This window comes from Haemaphysalis longicornis, unplaced genomic scaffold, assembly GCF_048455015.1.
Source record: "Haemaphysalis longicornis isolate Haplotype H1 unplaced genomic scaffold, Haemaphysalis longicornis Haplotype H1 scaffold_7, whole genome shotgun sequence".
NCBI lineage: Eukaryota > Metazoa > Arthropoda > Arachnida > Ixodida > Ixodidae > Haemaphysalis > Haemaphysalis longicornis.
The window spans coordinates 72,450,595-72,468,105 of NW_027526422.1; the positions used below are offsets into that span (position 1 = coordinate 72,450,595).

Below are 17,511 nucleotides of genomic sequence, written 5' to 3' on the forward strand. Positions count from 1 at the left end.
TGGCTGCTGCACTTGACAAAAAAGCATGCCGCTCGTGGTTAGGCTGCATTACCTTATATTTTTTTTATCAAATGTCTCCTGGCAAGTCAAGTACCGAATAATGCTGTCAGCTTTGTAAGCCGACAGCGTTGAGAGGTGATAATTAATGGAAAATGACACCAGCTATTCACTAGCTATCTTTGGTTCGGAGAAAGGGTCACTTTATTCTGCCAAAGCTTATTTCTGATGGTCCCCCGCATGTCTAGCAAGTGTGCCTGGCATTTTCAGCCAGTTTCCAACAGTTTCGGTTTTGTTTTTGCATTGCGAAATTCATATTTGGTGCTACTACACAGTTTCCCAACTACAAGCTATTTTGCCATGGCACCGCCGTTGCCCGCTACTGTTCCTCGAAACAAGCATGCCACTCGTGCTTCCACTTTACCCACACCTTACTTTTGCGATAACAGCTTCCGCTGAAAGTTGAACGATAACACCGAGTAGGCGGATATCAGTTTAGACGAGGAGAACGCTTCCGATCGGCCTTGAACACCGCCAGCTGCTCGCCGGCTAGTTTCGTTTTTGTCCGAGGGTATTTTCGGAAGTCTAGTGTCGCTTCTTAGTATAGCTGTCTATTCAGACAAGGTCTCGAACAGCCTTGCAATTGTTTCTTTTCAAAACTGTTAGGTGGCGCTGCAGTGTAGTAGGCTCGTAGTGCTGAAATCACTTCATAATGCGACGGCGGCTTGGTAAAAGCTTGCTGGGCACGATTCTAGCGCATCGTACCTTATTCCTGCAAGTTGGGCTACCATAACGAGTCAGAACATGATAATAAACCGCAAATTAAAGTTTTGACTGAGAAGTGATGATCAGAACGTCAACAAACATCCACCACACAGTTTGGTTTTCAACTTCCAAGCGGATTTTTTCACATCACTTGCTTGCCTTCAATATTTTGCTGGTCATAATCATTGATAAGGTATTTTTACGTCACGTGGAGGCTAATTGGGGCCTTTAATGATGTCAAACCACCAGATTTATTTCAGAGAACCATCGAAAATAGCAAAATTTGAAATCGAGGTTGGGCTTCACTGCAAGACACGGGCACCATGCGTGATAACATTTTCTTGTATATCTGACAGATTGTGCTACGCAACTCAATTTTTTTTCTAGGACAGGTTTTTGAAATGTTTACCTACAGAATGTATATTCTAAATTTTTTCTACTACTGGTGGTTTATTATACACAACTTCCTATTTTTTATTTTCTCCGATGCCTGGACAAAAATTTTGAATTTGATCATTTTTTCGCAATCATTATTTATGAAAATATTATTAAAACTGCTGTCGTTGGAAAGCGCGTGAAATTATCTGCATTTTATGCCACTGCAGTGTGTGCCTAACCAATATGTATAGCACAGAAAAAATGTTTTCGTAGACCCCTCCAAATTGGTCAATTTTCCGCGGTAACGAAAGAGTTAATAAGCGTGCGTAACTTTATATCTTGAGAAACTCTCAAGGTAGGCAATAGTTGAATACCTTCTAAGGTGGCCGGCTGCCCTTTTGATGTGTTTAGCTTGATGTTCTGCAAAAGAAGATAATGTCAGTTCAACTTCAGTACCGAAAAATCAGGCACTGAAAAATCATCATGGCAAATCTGCGCTTAGGTGAAAAAGAACTTTTGTCTTCACCTTGAACAGCTCCTCGAACTTCATGTTTGAAGCGTTGCAGTGCCGCACAGTTTCGATGGCCTTGGAATAGTTTTCTAAGAACAGCTTGTAGACTTCAAGACGGCTCGCCTAGCGTGAAAAGATGGAAAGGAACACACGTGTTAAAAGAGGGAAAACAGAAAAGGATGGAAGCAGGGTGTACAGGGAAGTACATGGACGTTAGCAACCTTCCCGCTGACACGATTCGTGGTGCCGAGTTTAAATGGGCCACGAACACAAAGTACAAGTTTGGTTCATTAGAAGGACTGCGTTGTCCCGATAACTATGGCACCAATTTTATCGCAAACATCGAAAAAAAAAAAATTAAGCTAAGACTAACACGCAAGACTTGAAGGTAGCGAAGATGTACGCAACCATCACGACCATTGCAGCTCTCGATTGCAGCCGATTTGCTTCTTCTTCGCTGCTGCAATGACCTTTACTCCATAACTGTTGCTGTAAGTGTGAGCTCCTTTCATTTTTTTTGGAAGTGATAATCATTGGACATCCCCTTGGAAGGGTGTATGCTATTACGCGTCCTTCTCGTTCCGAGCAAGTGTTGCCGTGATTACGGTGAACGGTGGAGTTTTTTTGGGGCTAATTTTTGCCAATCTCCCTAAGTGGGTATGCTTGGCTTGACAAACACGCTCCCGGGACACTGGGTGGTCACCGCAAGGCATGCACACACAAGCACTCAGCATTTTCTTAGATTTTTTTAACTGCCAGGCGGTGGCCGCAATCTTGGCCAACCTCCCTAAGTGGGTATGCTTGGCTTCCAGGTCGCTGCGAGGCATGCACACGCAAGCACTCGGCATTTTTTTGGTTTGGTTAAATGCCAGGCAGTTGCCGCGAGGCTCACGCTCAGTGCGCGTACTGGGCAATTTCTTGGTACTTTTAACTGCGGACACGAAAAATTACGATTTGCTAAAGAGCTTCGCTCTTAAAATAATGGAGGTATTAAAGCAAACATGTGATGCAGTGGCGACCCCCTTCCGCCAACTTTATATGTCGTCACAGAATCGTGTTTGTGCGGTTGGGTACGGCCGCCGACCCAAAAAAACATTGCTAAGACAGGTGACTGGAAGACTGTAGTGAGGCCTCTAGTGGCGTTTGATCCCACCCTAAAGTGCAGTTAATGCGCTGAAAATTTTGTTTTAGTGCTTGCCCCTATGACATCCCTCCTGCCCATAACCCATCATTTTAGCGTGAAATTTAAACGTTTTTCAATACTTCTTCCGTTTTTTCAGTTAAAAAAGTATTCGGTGGCAGATAAAGATCCGAGAGAGCTACCAAAACCTAGTTTTCTCAAATTAAACAAACTTGTATTTTGTTTTCATGTCCCCTTCACCTTTAACAGCATGAATGTTCTCGAGACAAGTTTTGTGGCTCAGTAAAAGATCACGCACACTATGACATCAACTAAAGGACAAGAAAAAAGACAATTTGTCCCTCTCTTGGCACAATCATCTTTGAACTGCAACTGTAGTCTTGCAGGAAACAAGCAAGCAAGCCAAATTTCGGGCCAGAATAAGCAGATAACAGCCAGGTCAAGGCCAGCAGTAAACAAGCAGTGATCTGATACATATACCGCCAATAATGTGTGCCGGATACGACACATAAAAAAGCCAAAAACTAAAGTTCCCAACATAAATGGTCTTCTTTCAAAATTTTCTTACTTTCTTTTTCTTCAGCACCCACTTTTCATCAATATAACAATAACTGTTCTAGAAAATACTCTTGAACAAGACAAAACAAGAGAAGCTGCCAGGTTTTCACATTGTTTCCGGCGATATGACAGGCGACATAACAAAGCGCCTTGGTACAGGGGGAATAACATATTTTTGGTGTGGGAAACATATGCGTCACAAATGGGACTAATACTGATGACACTGCTCCTTACATCAGTGGTGAGTAGCGTAAGTGTTGCTGATCACCACTAACCACCTAGTCAGCCATAGTAGGTAATTGAGAGAGTGGTATTCTCACGAGGAACTTGAAGTTCTCCCCAATGGTGGGCTTGGCATCCCAGTTTTCGCAGTTCCTGCGCAGGCCGTCCCGGAAGTTCTTGTGCGTGTCGTGCAACTGCTCGATCTTGTAGAAGATGGTCTCGATCTCCTCCTTGGACAGCACTGACTGGTTTGTCCCAATGGCACTCGTCAGGGCACGTGCATACTGCGCAACAACACAGAGACCAGCAACATTTGTTTTCCTCTCGTAAGCCTCAGCTTTTTTTTTTCTTCTTACTATTCTCATTCGTTTTCTTTTTTACTACCCTCAATTTTTGAAAAATGCAAAACATGTTTAAAACCTGATTCGCGAGTCAGTGGAGCTAGGGGATCTGACCTAGGGGATCTAGGTGCAAATGCAAAGAGTCATCACAAGGAATGCCAATGCAACAAAATAAGGGAACGACAATAAAGAAAACGTGTTATGCTTCTTACATTGCTCCACATATGTCATAACAGTGTAGTGGTGTTCAAGTGCCCCACACACAGCATGTGTGACTAAGAGACGCCCCATTAGGCTGTCTTTTAACTGGTGAAGAATTGGCCTGCAGTAGAATTACTGCTACATGACAGAAACTGTCAGGAGTGGGGGAAACGGCCTGAACAGGTTCCATGAACACATACTTTAAGACATACATTGTGCATATGAAAAAAAAAAAGGGACAGAGAGAGTGTGCATCACTTCACATGCCAAAGTTGACCCCCATTGCTGAAGCCCCCGTAGTATTTTAGACTATTATAAAACATTGTTTCATTACAACAAAAGCTTCCTAGCTGCTAGTCAGTTCTTGCGTTTGTCGACTATTCTGTGCATCCTATCTTCCGCACTGTTCAGTGCCAATACTATGTGCCTGCTTGCCCAACTGTCGATCTTGCGGAATTCTTGGAGCGAGTCCTGTACAAAGCCCCACAGTAGTGCTCACTTTAATTTAAATCCTACATCGAATCCTTCAGCCAGCACTGGTGATTTGCTACAACCTACACCTACCTATCTCCCTACAGCGTACGTAACTAAGACTGTGAGGGGCCAACTAACCCGAGTTCACACCACAGGGCTCTTCGCTTTGCAGTACGGAACTGCGGCCAGCCTGCTCAAAACTACCTCTAAAGCAGCTTTTGCCTCACAGGAGTTCTACCACTGTCCTAGATGGTTCAGGATGGGTAAATCAGAGAGACCATGTAGTAGGGGTGGGTGGTGGTAGTGGTGCCCAGATGTGTACATGCACGCACATACCTGATCTGATTGACTGATTGATTTATTGATTGGTTTAACACACCGACACAACACACGCAATGAGGCGCAGCCTAGTGGAGGGCTCGGGATTAATTTTGGCCCCCTGGGGATCTTTAACGTGCGCTGAAATCTCGAACACATGGGCGTTTTTGCTTTTCGCCTCCATCAGAAATGCACCCGCCACAGCCGGGAATCGAACCCGCATCCTCGTGCTCAGCAGTGCAACGCCTTGGCCACTGAGCCACCGTGGCGGGTCATCCTCCATTGCATACATACCTGGTTGAGGGTGTCGAGGCAGTCCACGTAGGCGGTCTCGCTCTCGATGATGCTGCTCACAATGCACTTGCACATGGTCAGCATCTCCGCCTCCGATGGCGTCGAAGCGTCCTGGGTGGACTCCTGCAGTCAGGCATCCGACAACGCGGAGGAATCAGCGACACCAGGGCATATCCTGATGACACTCGCATGCACTGGCATTGAAAAGCGATGCTGAGTAGCAAGCTTTCCCACCCACTGGCAACCGACTGATGCATCTTGCATGCAACCAATGGATTCATATGAATGCAGAGATTTATTTACACTGAATGCATAAAAAAATATTTCAACCCCCAGTACAGAGCCTCAACCTGCATTAAACATCCAAGCAGTATGACCATCAAATGACCAATCCAGACCTCGGAAGACTGCTCTTCGCGGAAAATGATTCTAAACAAACAAGAGCAGCTTAACTGAATCCCCAGCTGCAAGTATTGGCAAGAATACGAAATACAATGAAGTTTTGTTGCTAACACTATTGTTGCAACCAGTGAAGGCAGGCTTTACAGAAGGAAACACAAACTTTTCCGTTCTGAAACCAGAGGACGGGTACAATTTAATATCAAATGGTCGATCAAGGTGATGAGATATTGAACAGTTCGCAAGCATTTAGGCACACACTATGCTTATCTGATTGCTTCAAGAGCCAAGGAATGGGCCGCGGCCCCACTCACATCTTGCTCGCTGTCCCTGGAGCCCTTTTTCCTGGCTGGTGGTGTGCCCGTGCTAAGGAACGAGGCAGACTCCACAGAACTGCTGTACACCCCTGTGGGATACAAAAAAACAAAAAAGGCAGAAACAGTCAGGCTACACACCTGGGGGCTCTCATGCATGGAGTTTGCAAAAAGTCAGAGACGCAACATCAGCTCATGAAATGCACCCGCATGACACGCGTTCACCACCTATGCTTGCATGACAAGCCACGTTAGCACAGTTGTCAAAATTCGGAAAGCCTAAAATTTATTTCCGCATGGACGTTCGAGACTGTGTAACAGGACGCGGAGAGCGCGATGGAATGCTGGCATAAAGTACACTCGGCTGGTTGTTAAAATCATACAAGGTCAGTCCAAAGAGATTAGGTGGAGGCACTGGAGCCCGGGGCTCAATGTAGTCGTCGCAAAAGTGGCCTCTTCTATTCAAGGTTTTAAAAAGCTGTGTTTAATAGGAAAACTGAGCAGGAAAGGCTGTGGGTGCACCATCGCGACATAAAAGTTCAAACTTATGTGCTGCGTATGCTCTCCGTGTGATAGGTATGCATATGAGTATGGAGAGATGTATAGAACTAAAATGGTAAAATGTCTCTCTCTTTTCAGGCATCCTGTCACTGCTCTGCCTCCTTTTGCAACGTCCCCGTCGCTCGGTGCTAGCGGGCATTCTCCGCTCACTTCAGACTCCCGTTGCCTACAGGACCGGCGAGTTCCCCTCACGACGTCACTGGTAACAACGTTCCCTCCAGTGAAACCCCTGCTCACTCATAAATCTTGAGGGCATAGTCTTTGCAAGAAGCGACAGTAATAGGTCCTCAAAAAATTAGGTGCAGCGAACATCACTGCGCGTGAGTACGTGCTCGAATTTGGCGCTCAATCTCACAGGCGACGTGACCTGGGAGAATTTCATAAACGCATACACATCCAAACATTCTCGGCCCGTGGTGATGTGCATGTGGACGCAATAATCCCGAAAATACAACTCGCGGCTGTGTAGCACTGCAATGTGCGAGTGTGTGCCTAATTGCGAAGAGCACGAGCCCGCTTAAATGAGCGCGGAGCCACAGACGCGCCGCTTTGGCAAGCAGACGGGGCCGCCGCGCGCAGAGCCCAGCTGGGAAGGCCTTGACACGTCCGGCGGCGTCCGGTAGCGGCGAAACGTATTGCTCGCCCACGCGACAGCAGGAGCCTTCCTCCCACGCGGTGCCACGTCCTCGTGCGCGCGTGCTTCGCGGTCGTTAACACGCACATGCGCTAACTGCTGCTCCCCGGCGGCCACCAGGAAGGGAGGAAGTGTGCAGGCTGGGGGGATAAAAGCGCCCAAGCAGCATTGGCCGATAGCCAATCATTGGACGCCCCTTGGCTTCCCTTTGGCTTCCGATAGCTTGGCCAGACGCCGGCCTGTACACAAAAGCCATTCGTGGACAACGAGCGCTATACGACCGGCCTTGAGGACACGCATTGGCCGGTGCGCAAAAAATCACACTGGACAGCCGATAGCTTGGCCAGACGCCGGCCTGTACGCAAAAGCCATTCGTGGACAACGAGCGCTATACGACCGGCCTTGAGGACACGCATTGGCCGGTGCGCAAAAAATCACACTGGACAGCGCGCTCATTCAGACGTAATTTTTTATCATAAAATTTTATGAAGAGTAGTAGCCTATATGTGACGCAGGTATTTATGAGTGCCTTTACGCACGCCTTGGCATTTTCTTGTTAGTTGAATGACCACTCAAGTTCACTCAAAATATTACTGAAGTTTCCGTGTTTTTGAATTTGTTTTCACGCGCAGCGCACAAAAAAAAAAAAAATAGTTCCAGATCATTTTCACGCGTGTGTCAAGTAGCACATTTAAATAAAAAGTATTGGCAGGTGTAAATGCGGACAGCCTTGCCTGTTGTTGCATATTGTTGCATGAAGTCTCACTGTAAAGCACTCGTGTGCGTGATTTTGCGTGTATACATGCGCACCCGGCGCGCAAGCAGCACCACTCGAGGGCAGCACTGCGGTCGTTGCCCGCGGCGGTTCCCCAACATGACAGATTACGACGGTTAGAGCGCTGTGAACAGGCCAAAACGCAGCAAAAAGTAGTTACCTAAAGAGCCACAGCACCGTGGCACGAAACAAAGCGTACTTAAACTAAAGTGCAGCTTATTCAAAACAGCGTGAGAGAAAGTGTTAAACGTTCAGTAGGAATTGGTCATTTGTGTGTCCTAACGCAACGGTGAACGTCGAACTATTTCAGCGTTGTGCCTTTGCGCGTTCTTTGAACCCGCGGCGGGTCAGGTGGACGGGCGCGTTGCACCGACGGCGCCGTCTCTTTTGTGGCATTGAAACTGCGGTAGTACTCCTGTACGTGTCTGTGAGGTGCGTTTTGGTGTCGGTGGCTGTTTGGAGTATACCTGACTGGTGTAATAACATCGTTTGCCTGCTACGGCCGCCGCTGAAAACGTAAGTCACCATTTCATTTTTTCGCGGTGCGAGAGTGCTCGCGCTCGTTCCCGCCAAAACTTCAGCTGTCGTTTATAACTGGCGCTCGCGAGTGCTGCTTAGTGTTGTTGGTTCTTGCGAAGAAAAAAGTGGTCACATACATGTGCTTCCAATTGTGTGACGCCAGTTCTAGCTATCCTTTTTCCGGCTTTGTGTTTTCCGAACAAGCAGCCGTGCTCCCACTTCAGGTTCACGACGTTCAGCATGCGTTGAAGCAAGACTCGTGTGCAGTATAAGAGTTGCGGATGTATTAAGCTGGCTTAATTAAACTCTACCTATTAATGAAGCTTTCGTTTCATTATTTTCTTGAGCAACGTAAAGGTATTGTCGAGCGACAAAGTAATTACACTACCGCTGGGCTTCTCCGTCGGTTCCGTTCGCGTCTTGCGCGTCTGACGGGGCAGAAGTGAGCGAAGGCACAACAAAATTTCACGGAACCGCTGGCGTGTTGCTTTATATTACCTTGCGCGACTGCAATACGAGTGAAGCCCATTTTCGGTGAAATTCCGGACTGTTTTCTCAAGAACGAGCCAAGTAACTGCTACCGTAAAACGCAGTATTGAAAAATGAATAGTGCAGTACGTTTTATGTTTCATAGCGAGTGTTAACAAGCTAGAACTTTAGGCTGAATATTTTCACACGGACATGTGGTAAGGCTTGTATAGGTGCTGTATTTAGTAAGAAGCGTGAATTTAGCATTATAGTGAACTATTTTTTTTTTTACTTATTACAGGCGCTACGACGCACAGGTGTTTCCCGTGGACAAGTGGCGGGTGCAGCAGTGACAAGCTTTCCAAGCCGGGCTATAGTGCTGTTCAACAACATTGTGATCTTGGCACGTCGGCGAATTACCGGGAATGAGGGTCCTGTTTTCATTTACCTGAATGCTTCTGTTTTGTAGGCACCTCAAGCAGTTAAACGAATGATAATTGGTTCGCGCTTCATGAGCAGCGCTTTTTAAATTTTTTTCTCGACTGTTGTGTTTGTGTTTGCTTTCATGTTTGTGTTCGTATTCTTGCCCCTGTTAAGCCAGGTTTCTCGTATATTTGATGTGCATAATAAAAAAGCTACACAGAGAGACCCGGTGTGTTGCTCAATTGGTTTTGGCAAGTCACTTATCTATAATTGCTTCGCAAAGTTGATGCAGTTTGCTTATTGTGCCTCGCGGTCCCATTTCTGTTTATACATGCCATTGTACAGGAAATTATTTAACGAGGGCGCATTAAATAAATAATGCGCACTCGTTTAATAATTTCCTGTATACTGACATGTATAAAGCAGAAATCGGGCCGCGAGGCAACTCATAGAATAAGCATTGGTCATAAGGACTGGCCACAAAGCCAAAAATGTGCATGAAAATAGCGTGGGGTCCACCCATTGGCATTATAATGGCAAGATACTTTGCCAAGCGTTGTCCAATATTGGCCTTCCAGGGCTTGGCCAATTGTTGGCTTGTCACCTTTCCCAAACACCAGCCAGTATTGGCGGCCGAGGTATTGCCAAGCTCGGACACATTGGCCACTGATGAATTGCCATGCTTGGGCTTGGCAATTTCTGCTGCTTGGGCGGCCCGCGCATCCGCGGCTGTAGACTCATCTTAATTCAGGCAGCGACTGTCATGGTACACGAAGGCGCCAATCAAAAGGCAAGCCTTTTCGTCGGCTCATCCACGGGACATGGAGAAAAGTACACGTGATGACCAGCACGGCTGTCACACTTCACACCAGTGAATGGTAAGCGGCGGACTCCACCACCTTGCTTGTGCCAGACCCATCGTTCCGGACTGCGACCATTACAAACCACCAAGCGCCCCCGAAACAGTTGCTCATATCATTCGGCGATGCCCTCCCGAATCATTCCCTCTCATCTCTTGTGTGGAGGCGGCGTTCGGCAGCTCGGATCCCCGGGTCCAGCAAGAACTCGCTGGACGAGCAGCCCAGGGCACCGGCGCCCTCCACGCGCTGGTCACCACTTGTCGTTGACCCAATTGATGCGGAATAAAGTTTTTTTCTTTCTCCGCACTCAAATAATGTTCGCGAGGCCGGAAAGTGATGTCTCTGCGGGCTGGCCCACGCAACGGGGATGACGGAGATCGTTTGACCCAGCGCTCCATGTGCGACGCGAACTGATCTGAAGTGCGGAGCCGGGATCACCAACTTTATTTCCACCTTGAACAGTGCATCATGAGTCTCCGACACCTCTCGTGTTTTACGAATAAATTTACTCAATAAATAAATCAACACTATCGGCGCGAGAGCGCCCAAACAGAATGTCGGAAGAATGTCCAAAATCCGGCGAGACAAATCGGCGCAAAAAAAAAGAAAAAAGGGAATGCTGCGAAAGTCGGCATTGCAATACAGCTAGTAAGCATTTTCAAATTTCCCGCCACCATCCGTCACACGCACTGGCCGTACACGCGTCGACGAAGACGACGATGGCATTCATAAAGTTACGTTTAGCTCTTTTACAAGTCTCCCACATCAACGACGACAACGCGGTACAGGTTATGCCGTCATCCGTCGAGGAACATCACCATAATCATAATCCTCATCATCATTAGGCAGCCCTGACTGTGAAACCCAACTAACGAGATAAACGAATGCCGCAAGCTCATGGCAGCCCACGAAAGCTGTAAAATAAGATAAGAGGGACCTTCCTCGGGAAAGTGTGACATTGTCACCACCACCAACAACAACAAAAAAAAATAAATAAATAAAGCCGTTCCACTCAATGGGAAAGCTGTCGGAAGTGCAGAGAAGTGATTCGCCGTAATGGGCGGTACCGCCGTTATACGCTCACTGCTACCACACCATGAAATTCAAATTTCCCACCTTCGCAGTGCTCCCGCGCCCCCTGCCTGAAACTGCGCCAGCGGGAGTTCTGTTCTTTTTGTGCTTGCTGTAATTTCGCATGCCGGGGCTGTTTTGCGTCATTTCGAACGCGCCATTTTTTTTCTTGCGCGGTTGCTTTTTTCGCTTACTACGGTAAAAACCAACTCAACGAGCGTTCCCAACTAAATGAACGCGGGCGCTGCCGGTTAATTACGTATATTTTGCCTCAGATGTACGTGCAGTTTCCTCTGCGCTAAACAACGGGGAGATGCATGACAAGCGCCAGCGGTTCACGGGTTTTAAATGCTTATGACTATTAAACCGCTTGGCTTTCGAAGCCTCTGGGGTACGCCGCGACGACAGCGCTACAACGGAACGCCCTCTTGCCCTACTTGGGTCCAGCGAGCGAGCTACGACGACAAGGCGAGTGCCTAAAATGATCTGCACTTAAAAAAAAAGAGGGGGGGGGGGGTGGGGGGGACATAAACATTTCGTGAGCCCAGACCTAATACACAGGGGCACACGCCACACGACACGGAAATTCGGCGTCCTGCTATGAACAACTAACACAAAATATCCAATTACAGTATGCTGAAGTCCACAGCGAGCAGCGGTCATCGATTACAGCTGCGTAGACACATCCATAATGAATAAAGGCGCGACATCAGCCCAATCACCCATGCATTCACGCGTGATCGAAGACCAAGTCAAGCGATAATAAATCAATGTATGCAGTACGGATAGGGGGGAAAAAAGAGAGAAAACAGATACCAGCAGACTAATAATTACCCCCGTTAATTCGGGTCATCACGATGCACAGAACAATTATACCAAGGCAGGGCGCAGCCGAGCATCAAGCAGTCGCGGCTAATGAAGACCAGTGTTGTAATCCGATAACACCCATCCGAACCGCCCCAAGCTTCAACAACAAAGAAACAACAATGACGAACGGAGTCTTCTCAAGCGCCGTATATAAGCACCCTAATCTAGGGGAAGGCCCCGCAAATATGCTAATTTACGCTACTACAGGGCGCAGGAAACCTTCACCCTTGGAGACAATAAGCCATCAGTATGCGAAAAGCGGTTCCCGCTTCACGGGTGGCTGCGTAATGCCTTTTCCCGCGGAAACTTGGACGAAAACGGCGGGACAACAAAAGCCCGCGAGTGGAAGGGGGAGGTGAAATGCGCGCCAAAAGCTAAATGGCTCCCAAGGCGGGAAGGAGGAGGGTGCCAGGCAGCCGGAAATTGAACGCCGACAGGAGAGGCAGCTAGCGACAAAAGAACGAGCAAGAGGAGGAGTGGGGTGGGCTCCGAGACAGGAGGGGTGCCTTGAACCAAGACTCGCCGCCCTCATCCGAATGTTCTTTCATGCGAGAAGACGATTACGGCGAATAATACAAAAAAAAGGTACAAGACACCATTCGGCGGTGGCTGAGAAAGGAATACAGCAGGAAGTGAAAGTGCGGCCACCTTACCCCGTGACAATAACGATCAGCGTCCGTTCTGCTGCGGAACTTTTTTTTTAAGAAAAAAACGGACAAACATACGTATGTGCCACAAGGTAGGATTCAGTTACCGGAACTGACTTTCATACGGAAGAGTGAGTCATCCAGGTTAACAATTACACTGCTACGCAATCTAGGTACCAAATAGAGTACCAATCTTCAAAAAAGAAAACCAGACGATAGAAAATCACTGTTGGCCTGTTTGCGGGCCTATATCCATGAAGCGGTGCCTGTAATTGCCCTCCGTATGATGTACCTACAAGCCCACGAAATGTACTCGATAGGACAAGGAAAAGCTGGGACCGACTCTATCACAGTTCGTGACATTTTGGAACACACGCGCTCACAGGGGACCCCGCATACATCTGCATTACGTTTACACGTAACCGGCTCCATGTTTGTCTCAGGAAAATGCTTAGACAAGCTCTACGAATTCCGTTACACCATTCGCGAATTGCGTAGTGCGGGAAAGATAAGGCGGCGGAACCTGTTTACGCGCTTTTGGCGTTTTCTGCGTTAATAAGCAATCGCTGTTGCCGAGAGTGGCATATTTATATTCACGGCCCTCTAATAGCGATAGAAGCCAACTTGTTTCTGCACTACAGTGTCCCTTCCCGTGAACGGGAGAACTCGTCTCGAGCTTTTAAACAGCGTTAGCACCATATTCCCGAGGATACCCTGAGGAACACCACTTTAGAGAAAGGAAAAAAAAAAGTGCTCCCGTTGATGAACGCGAGGGACTGTCAAAATAAAAAAGAAGAGTGCTCTCGTTCAAATCTGGCACTAAGGCCCGAACATTAACTCCAAGCGAATGGAGTATACGCGCACTGAATGTGGATAAGCACATGGGTACCCGTGAACGCTGTCCATCACAGTGCTTCTACACGCAGCACAGGCACATCCTCACTTCATCCTGTCCGTTGTTTTCATTTGTTGCCCCCGCGTAAGGAAAGCGTCCTAGCTTTCCCCGGAGCGGTCTCGTTCCGTTCCATTCTCCGTTCTTCAATGGCGCCGCCACTTTTCCTTCCTGGTCGGCGGTCCTTTGTGTTTTAATTTAGCGCTTCCTCCCGTCTTCGAGAACACAGAGAGATAACTGTTGCCGTTTGCGTCCGACGTGCGCCGCCGACGTCCGTCCCCAATTTCAATGAAGGGACGCCCACACTAATGAATTGAACGAAGCGAAAACAAAGATAGTGACAGAGAGACGGTGACAAAAAAAAAAAAAGCGAAGGAAATGGCCCTCTACGCGTTAACTGTTCTCGACGCGCTAAGAACCCTAAAGGTTTGTTTTATTTATTTTTCTTATTCCGCACAGTTCCCCCCTCTATTCTGCCACACACGCTTCTTTTTATTTCGCACAAACCGTAAAAAAGGGTTCAGCGCATACTTTCGAGGGACGGGTACGTAGGAGCATTCCATTTCATTCTGCTTAAGCCCCCACCTTTCGCCTTATGGAACAAAAACCGTAAGGACTGTACACAGAAGTGCGGGCAGGCATCGGGGTGTAACGATGGAATCCGGAGACCACGAACGCACTAAAGTGTAACGGCCACTTCAAGAGTGCGGTAATTAGTTATGGTTGGGACAGGGACCCATCGCCTTCCCGGGATTCGCGAGGATCGCAGTCCGTGCTCAACATTTTGGCACCCAAAAAAAAAAAAAAAAAAAACATTGAAGCGTGTGACTTAGCCCACACCACGCCCGCTCCCTCGCTTCCGTACACGCTCGTACATCGCAACTTGCCTCTAACTACAGCGTTCGTAACACGACACCCAAACAACCACCTGGGCACCACCGGAGGGCGCACACTGCGCCAAAGGCGCATCCTGCCGCTCGGTCGTTGAACATTAGAGGGCTCAGCACCACACCCTGCGGTACACCCCAAAAAGAGTCATCAACGGCCGGAGAGTGCAGCATCAACCAGGGCCGGCACACACATTCTCCAGGCGCCCGAAGCTGAGTGTCGCTCCCAGCAAAATGCGCTGGCGACGGCCATATATCTCCCCGTGCACCTACTATCATGTACTTTCTTTCCCTTAGCACGTATACAAGCACAGGGCTTGCCCAAACGTGGGACAAAGGCTGCGGCTGGTGAAATTTCGCAGCCCGGGCGGCGGCTGGTGCCCGCGCGCTCCCGCGGGATAAGTTATGGGGTCATTTGAGCCGTGCGGAAGAAACGCGCGTGCAAATGGCTGTCTCGCTTTCCCGGAAATTCTGCGCAAAGTTTGAAATGGGAAAGCAGAGAAGGCGCGGGTACACGCACACCGAGTACGAAGAGATTGCCGATCGAAAAAAAAAAAAATGCTTACGAAGCTGTGCACGCACGCAGCCACTTCTGGGGGCGCTAACATTAGCGGTCGAAAAACACCGAGAAGGACACGATGCGGCGAAGTGGTCCTGTTATCGCGATGTCGTATCGAGATAAGAACGACATCGGGGTTGCAAAAAGTTGCCTGATTAATAAAATAACGGCCGTAATGTCGGTGTACCCGCCGTGGTGGCTCATGCAGTGGCTAGGGCGTTGTGCTGCTTAGCACGAGGACGCGGGTCCGAATCCCGGCCGCGGCGGCCGCTTTTCTGATGGAGGCAAAAAGAAAAAACGCCCGTGTGTAACGAGATTTCGGCGCACGTTAAAGATCCCCAGGTCGTCAGAATTAATCCGGAGCCCTCCACTGCGGCGCGCCTCATCGCCTGCGTTGCGTCGGCGCGTTAAACCCTACAATCAATCAATCAATCAATCAATCAATCAATCAATCAACCAATCAATCAATCAATCAATCAATCAATCAATCAATCAATCAATCAATCAATCAATCAATCAATCAATCAATCAATCAATCAATCAATCAATCAATCAATCAATCGTAATGTCGGCATGCTCCCTTTAATTTGAGCCGCTTCGCCAACAAAGCAATCTCCCCGCATTCTCTAAGTACTACACGGCTGTGCCTAGCTGTTTTCGGTCATGTCCTATGAAACAAAAACGCCAGGATTCATTATTCATCTTATGTTACCTGATATATGCGCTACCAGTGTAGCACAAGCGAGCCTTCACTTGCGTAACCACGGCGTCATGTATCAGTCTATATTTCTCTCAGATCGCCGGGACACCTTATTTTCAGAGACTGAGCCTTACAGTTGATCCCTCCACTCTAAGAAAGAAGCCCATGGTGCCTCATCGACAACTTGTAGCATGACGCGCGGATATTAAATACATCTTACGGTAGGACAGGTATTACCACTAAATGCACCTAGTCGATCCAACTGCGGCTAACAAAACTCTGGGGACGCCAGGTCAACATAGCCTCTCTTCTACACCGGTTTTCGCGCGTTTTTTTTTTCCCTTATACTATAGTAAAAACCAATCCAATGTCATGTTTTCTTAATTACAAGGATGCTGGTGCTATCAGTTATGTACTTGTCTTGCACCAAATATTCCAGAGGTTTCCTCTGCGCTGAATAATGTGGCCATGTATAAGTCATGCCAGCAATTTTAGTAGTTTGGAGCAGTGTTGCCTCTTCGCGTTCAAGCGAACGTTCTCTCACCCATTTTTTCAAAGACGATAGCCTTCCCTGGGCTTCTTAAACGCGAACATTTTGGCCGGTCTCTATGTCTGTTCCTCGACTGAGCCATCCAACCAAAATTAAAGGAATTATTAAACGAAAAGTTTATAAAGCCCAAACCTTTCCGAGCCACTAAATCTGGAAACACAGTTCACACTTCATTGTTAACATTGTTCAGCAAAAAGAAAACATTCGGCACATTTGATGCAAGACATCCACGGACAACTAGTATTCGCAGCGTTCTTCTAATTGAAAAGAAATCTATGCTTGATCCTTCCGAGAGGAAACGTTGAAAATAATATTTTGACCCAAAAATAGGAAAAAAAGCTGTGGTTGATTCCTCTGTCACAGGAACCGGTAAAACACGAAAGTGAAACGTGCAGCGAAATCTGCAGCTGAGCATGATCTGCGAGTCGGCGGCTGTCTTGTGGGTGTGCTTGGCGAGTGATGTCCTGCTGGCGGGTCGCTTCGGCAAAGGTGTACTGGCGTCATTTCCGTGACGGATGTGACGTCAGTGAAATCTTGGTGTATCCCGGCATGAAACACTTTCGGGTTAAAATATAAAACCGGAGGAGGAGGAGGAATCACTTTATTGAGCCTTAGGTTGGTTTACGGAAGCGGTGTGGCCGCCGGTTTGAGGCCGGCAGCGACGTTGGCAGCACGGGTGACCAGAAGTATCTGGACCTCTGGGTCCGAGCTGCCCAGCGCTCCCTCCCACTGCTCTTCAAAACCGGCAAACGAACAATCCTAAGTATAACGTACTCTTTAGTACTAAAGGTTGCTTCCCCGCAAGAAGACCCTGTATGCAGAGGAGCACCGTTTACAGGCCGCTTGCTTCGCGGCACTGGCGTCACTTCCGTGACGGATATGACGTCAGCGAAATCTTTGTGTATCCGGGAATAAAACACTTTCGTGTTAAAAGAGCTCACATTAGCCTGGCCCTCACAGCCGTGTTCGAGGTTCAACAGAAACGAAAGAGTCCAGCAGAAGGCGCGAGCAGTGGAACGCGGGAAAATTGAACTGTCTTTAGCAAACCTCCTCCGTGTTCATCATGAGGGGATCGAAATGGAGGGAAAGAGCGGGGGGGAGGAGAGAGAGACATTTGCGCGGAAGAGGCGGAACAAGAATAACGACTTTCGCCGACATTTTCAACGAAGTGAGCAGATACGCAGC

General features: G+C 48.0%; 1 protein-coding gene across 2 annotated transcripts in view; it reads right to left on the reverse strand.

Moving 5' to 3' along the window:
- The window catches only part of Rhogap1a (Rho GTPase activating protein at 1A), a 193,471-nt gene that overhangs the window by 34,869 nt on the left and 141,091 nt on the right, over positions 1–17,511 (reverse strand). For both annotated transcript variants that reach the window (XM_077677795.1, XM_077677794.1), the window contains exons 2-6: positions 5,914–6,005; positions 5,201–5,323; positions 3,671–3,856; positions 1,667–1,774; positions 1,515–1,560 (exon numbers count right to left, since the gene is read on the reverse strand). In XM_077677795.1, coding sequence (XP_077533921.1) covers positions 1,515–1,560; positions 1,667–1,774; positions 3,671–3,856; positions 5,201–5,323; positions 5,914–6,005 — 555 coding nt within the window. The remainder of the gene's footprint in view (positions 1–1,514; positions 1,561–1,666; positions 1,775–3,670; positions 3,857–5,200; positions 5,324–5,913; positions 6,006–17,511) is intronic.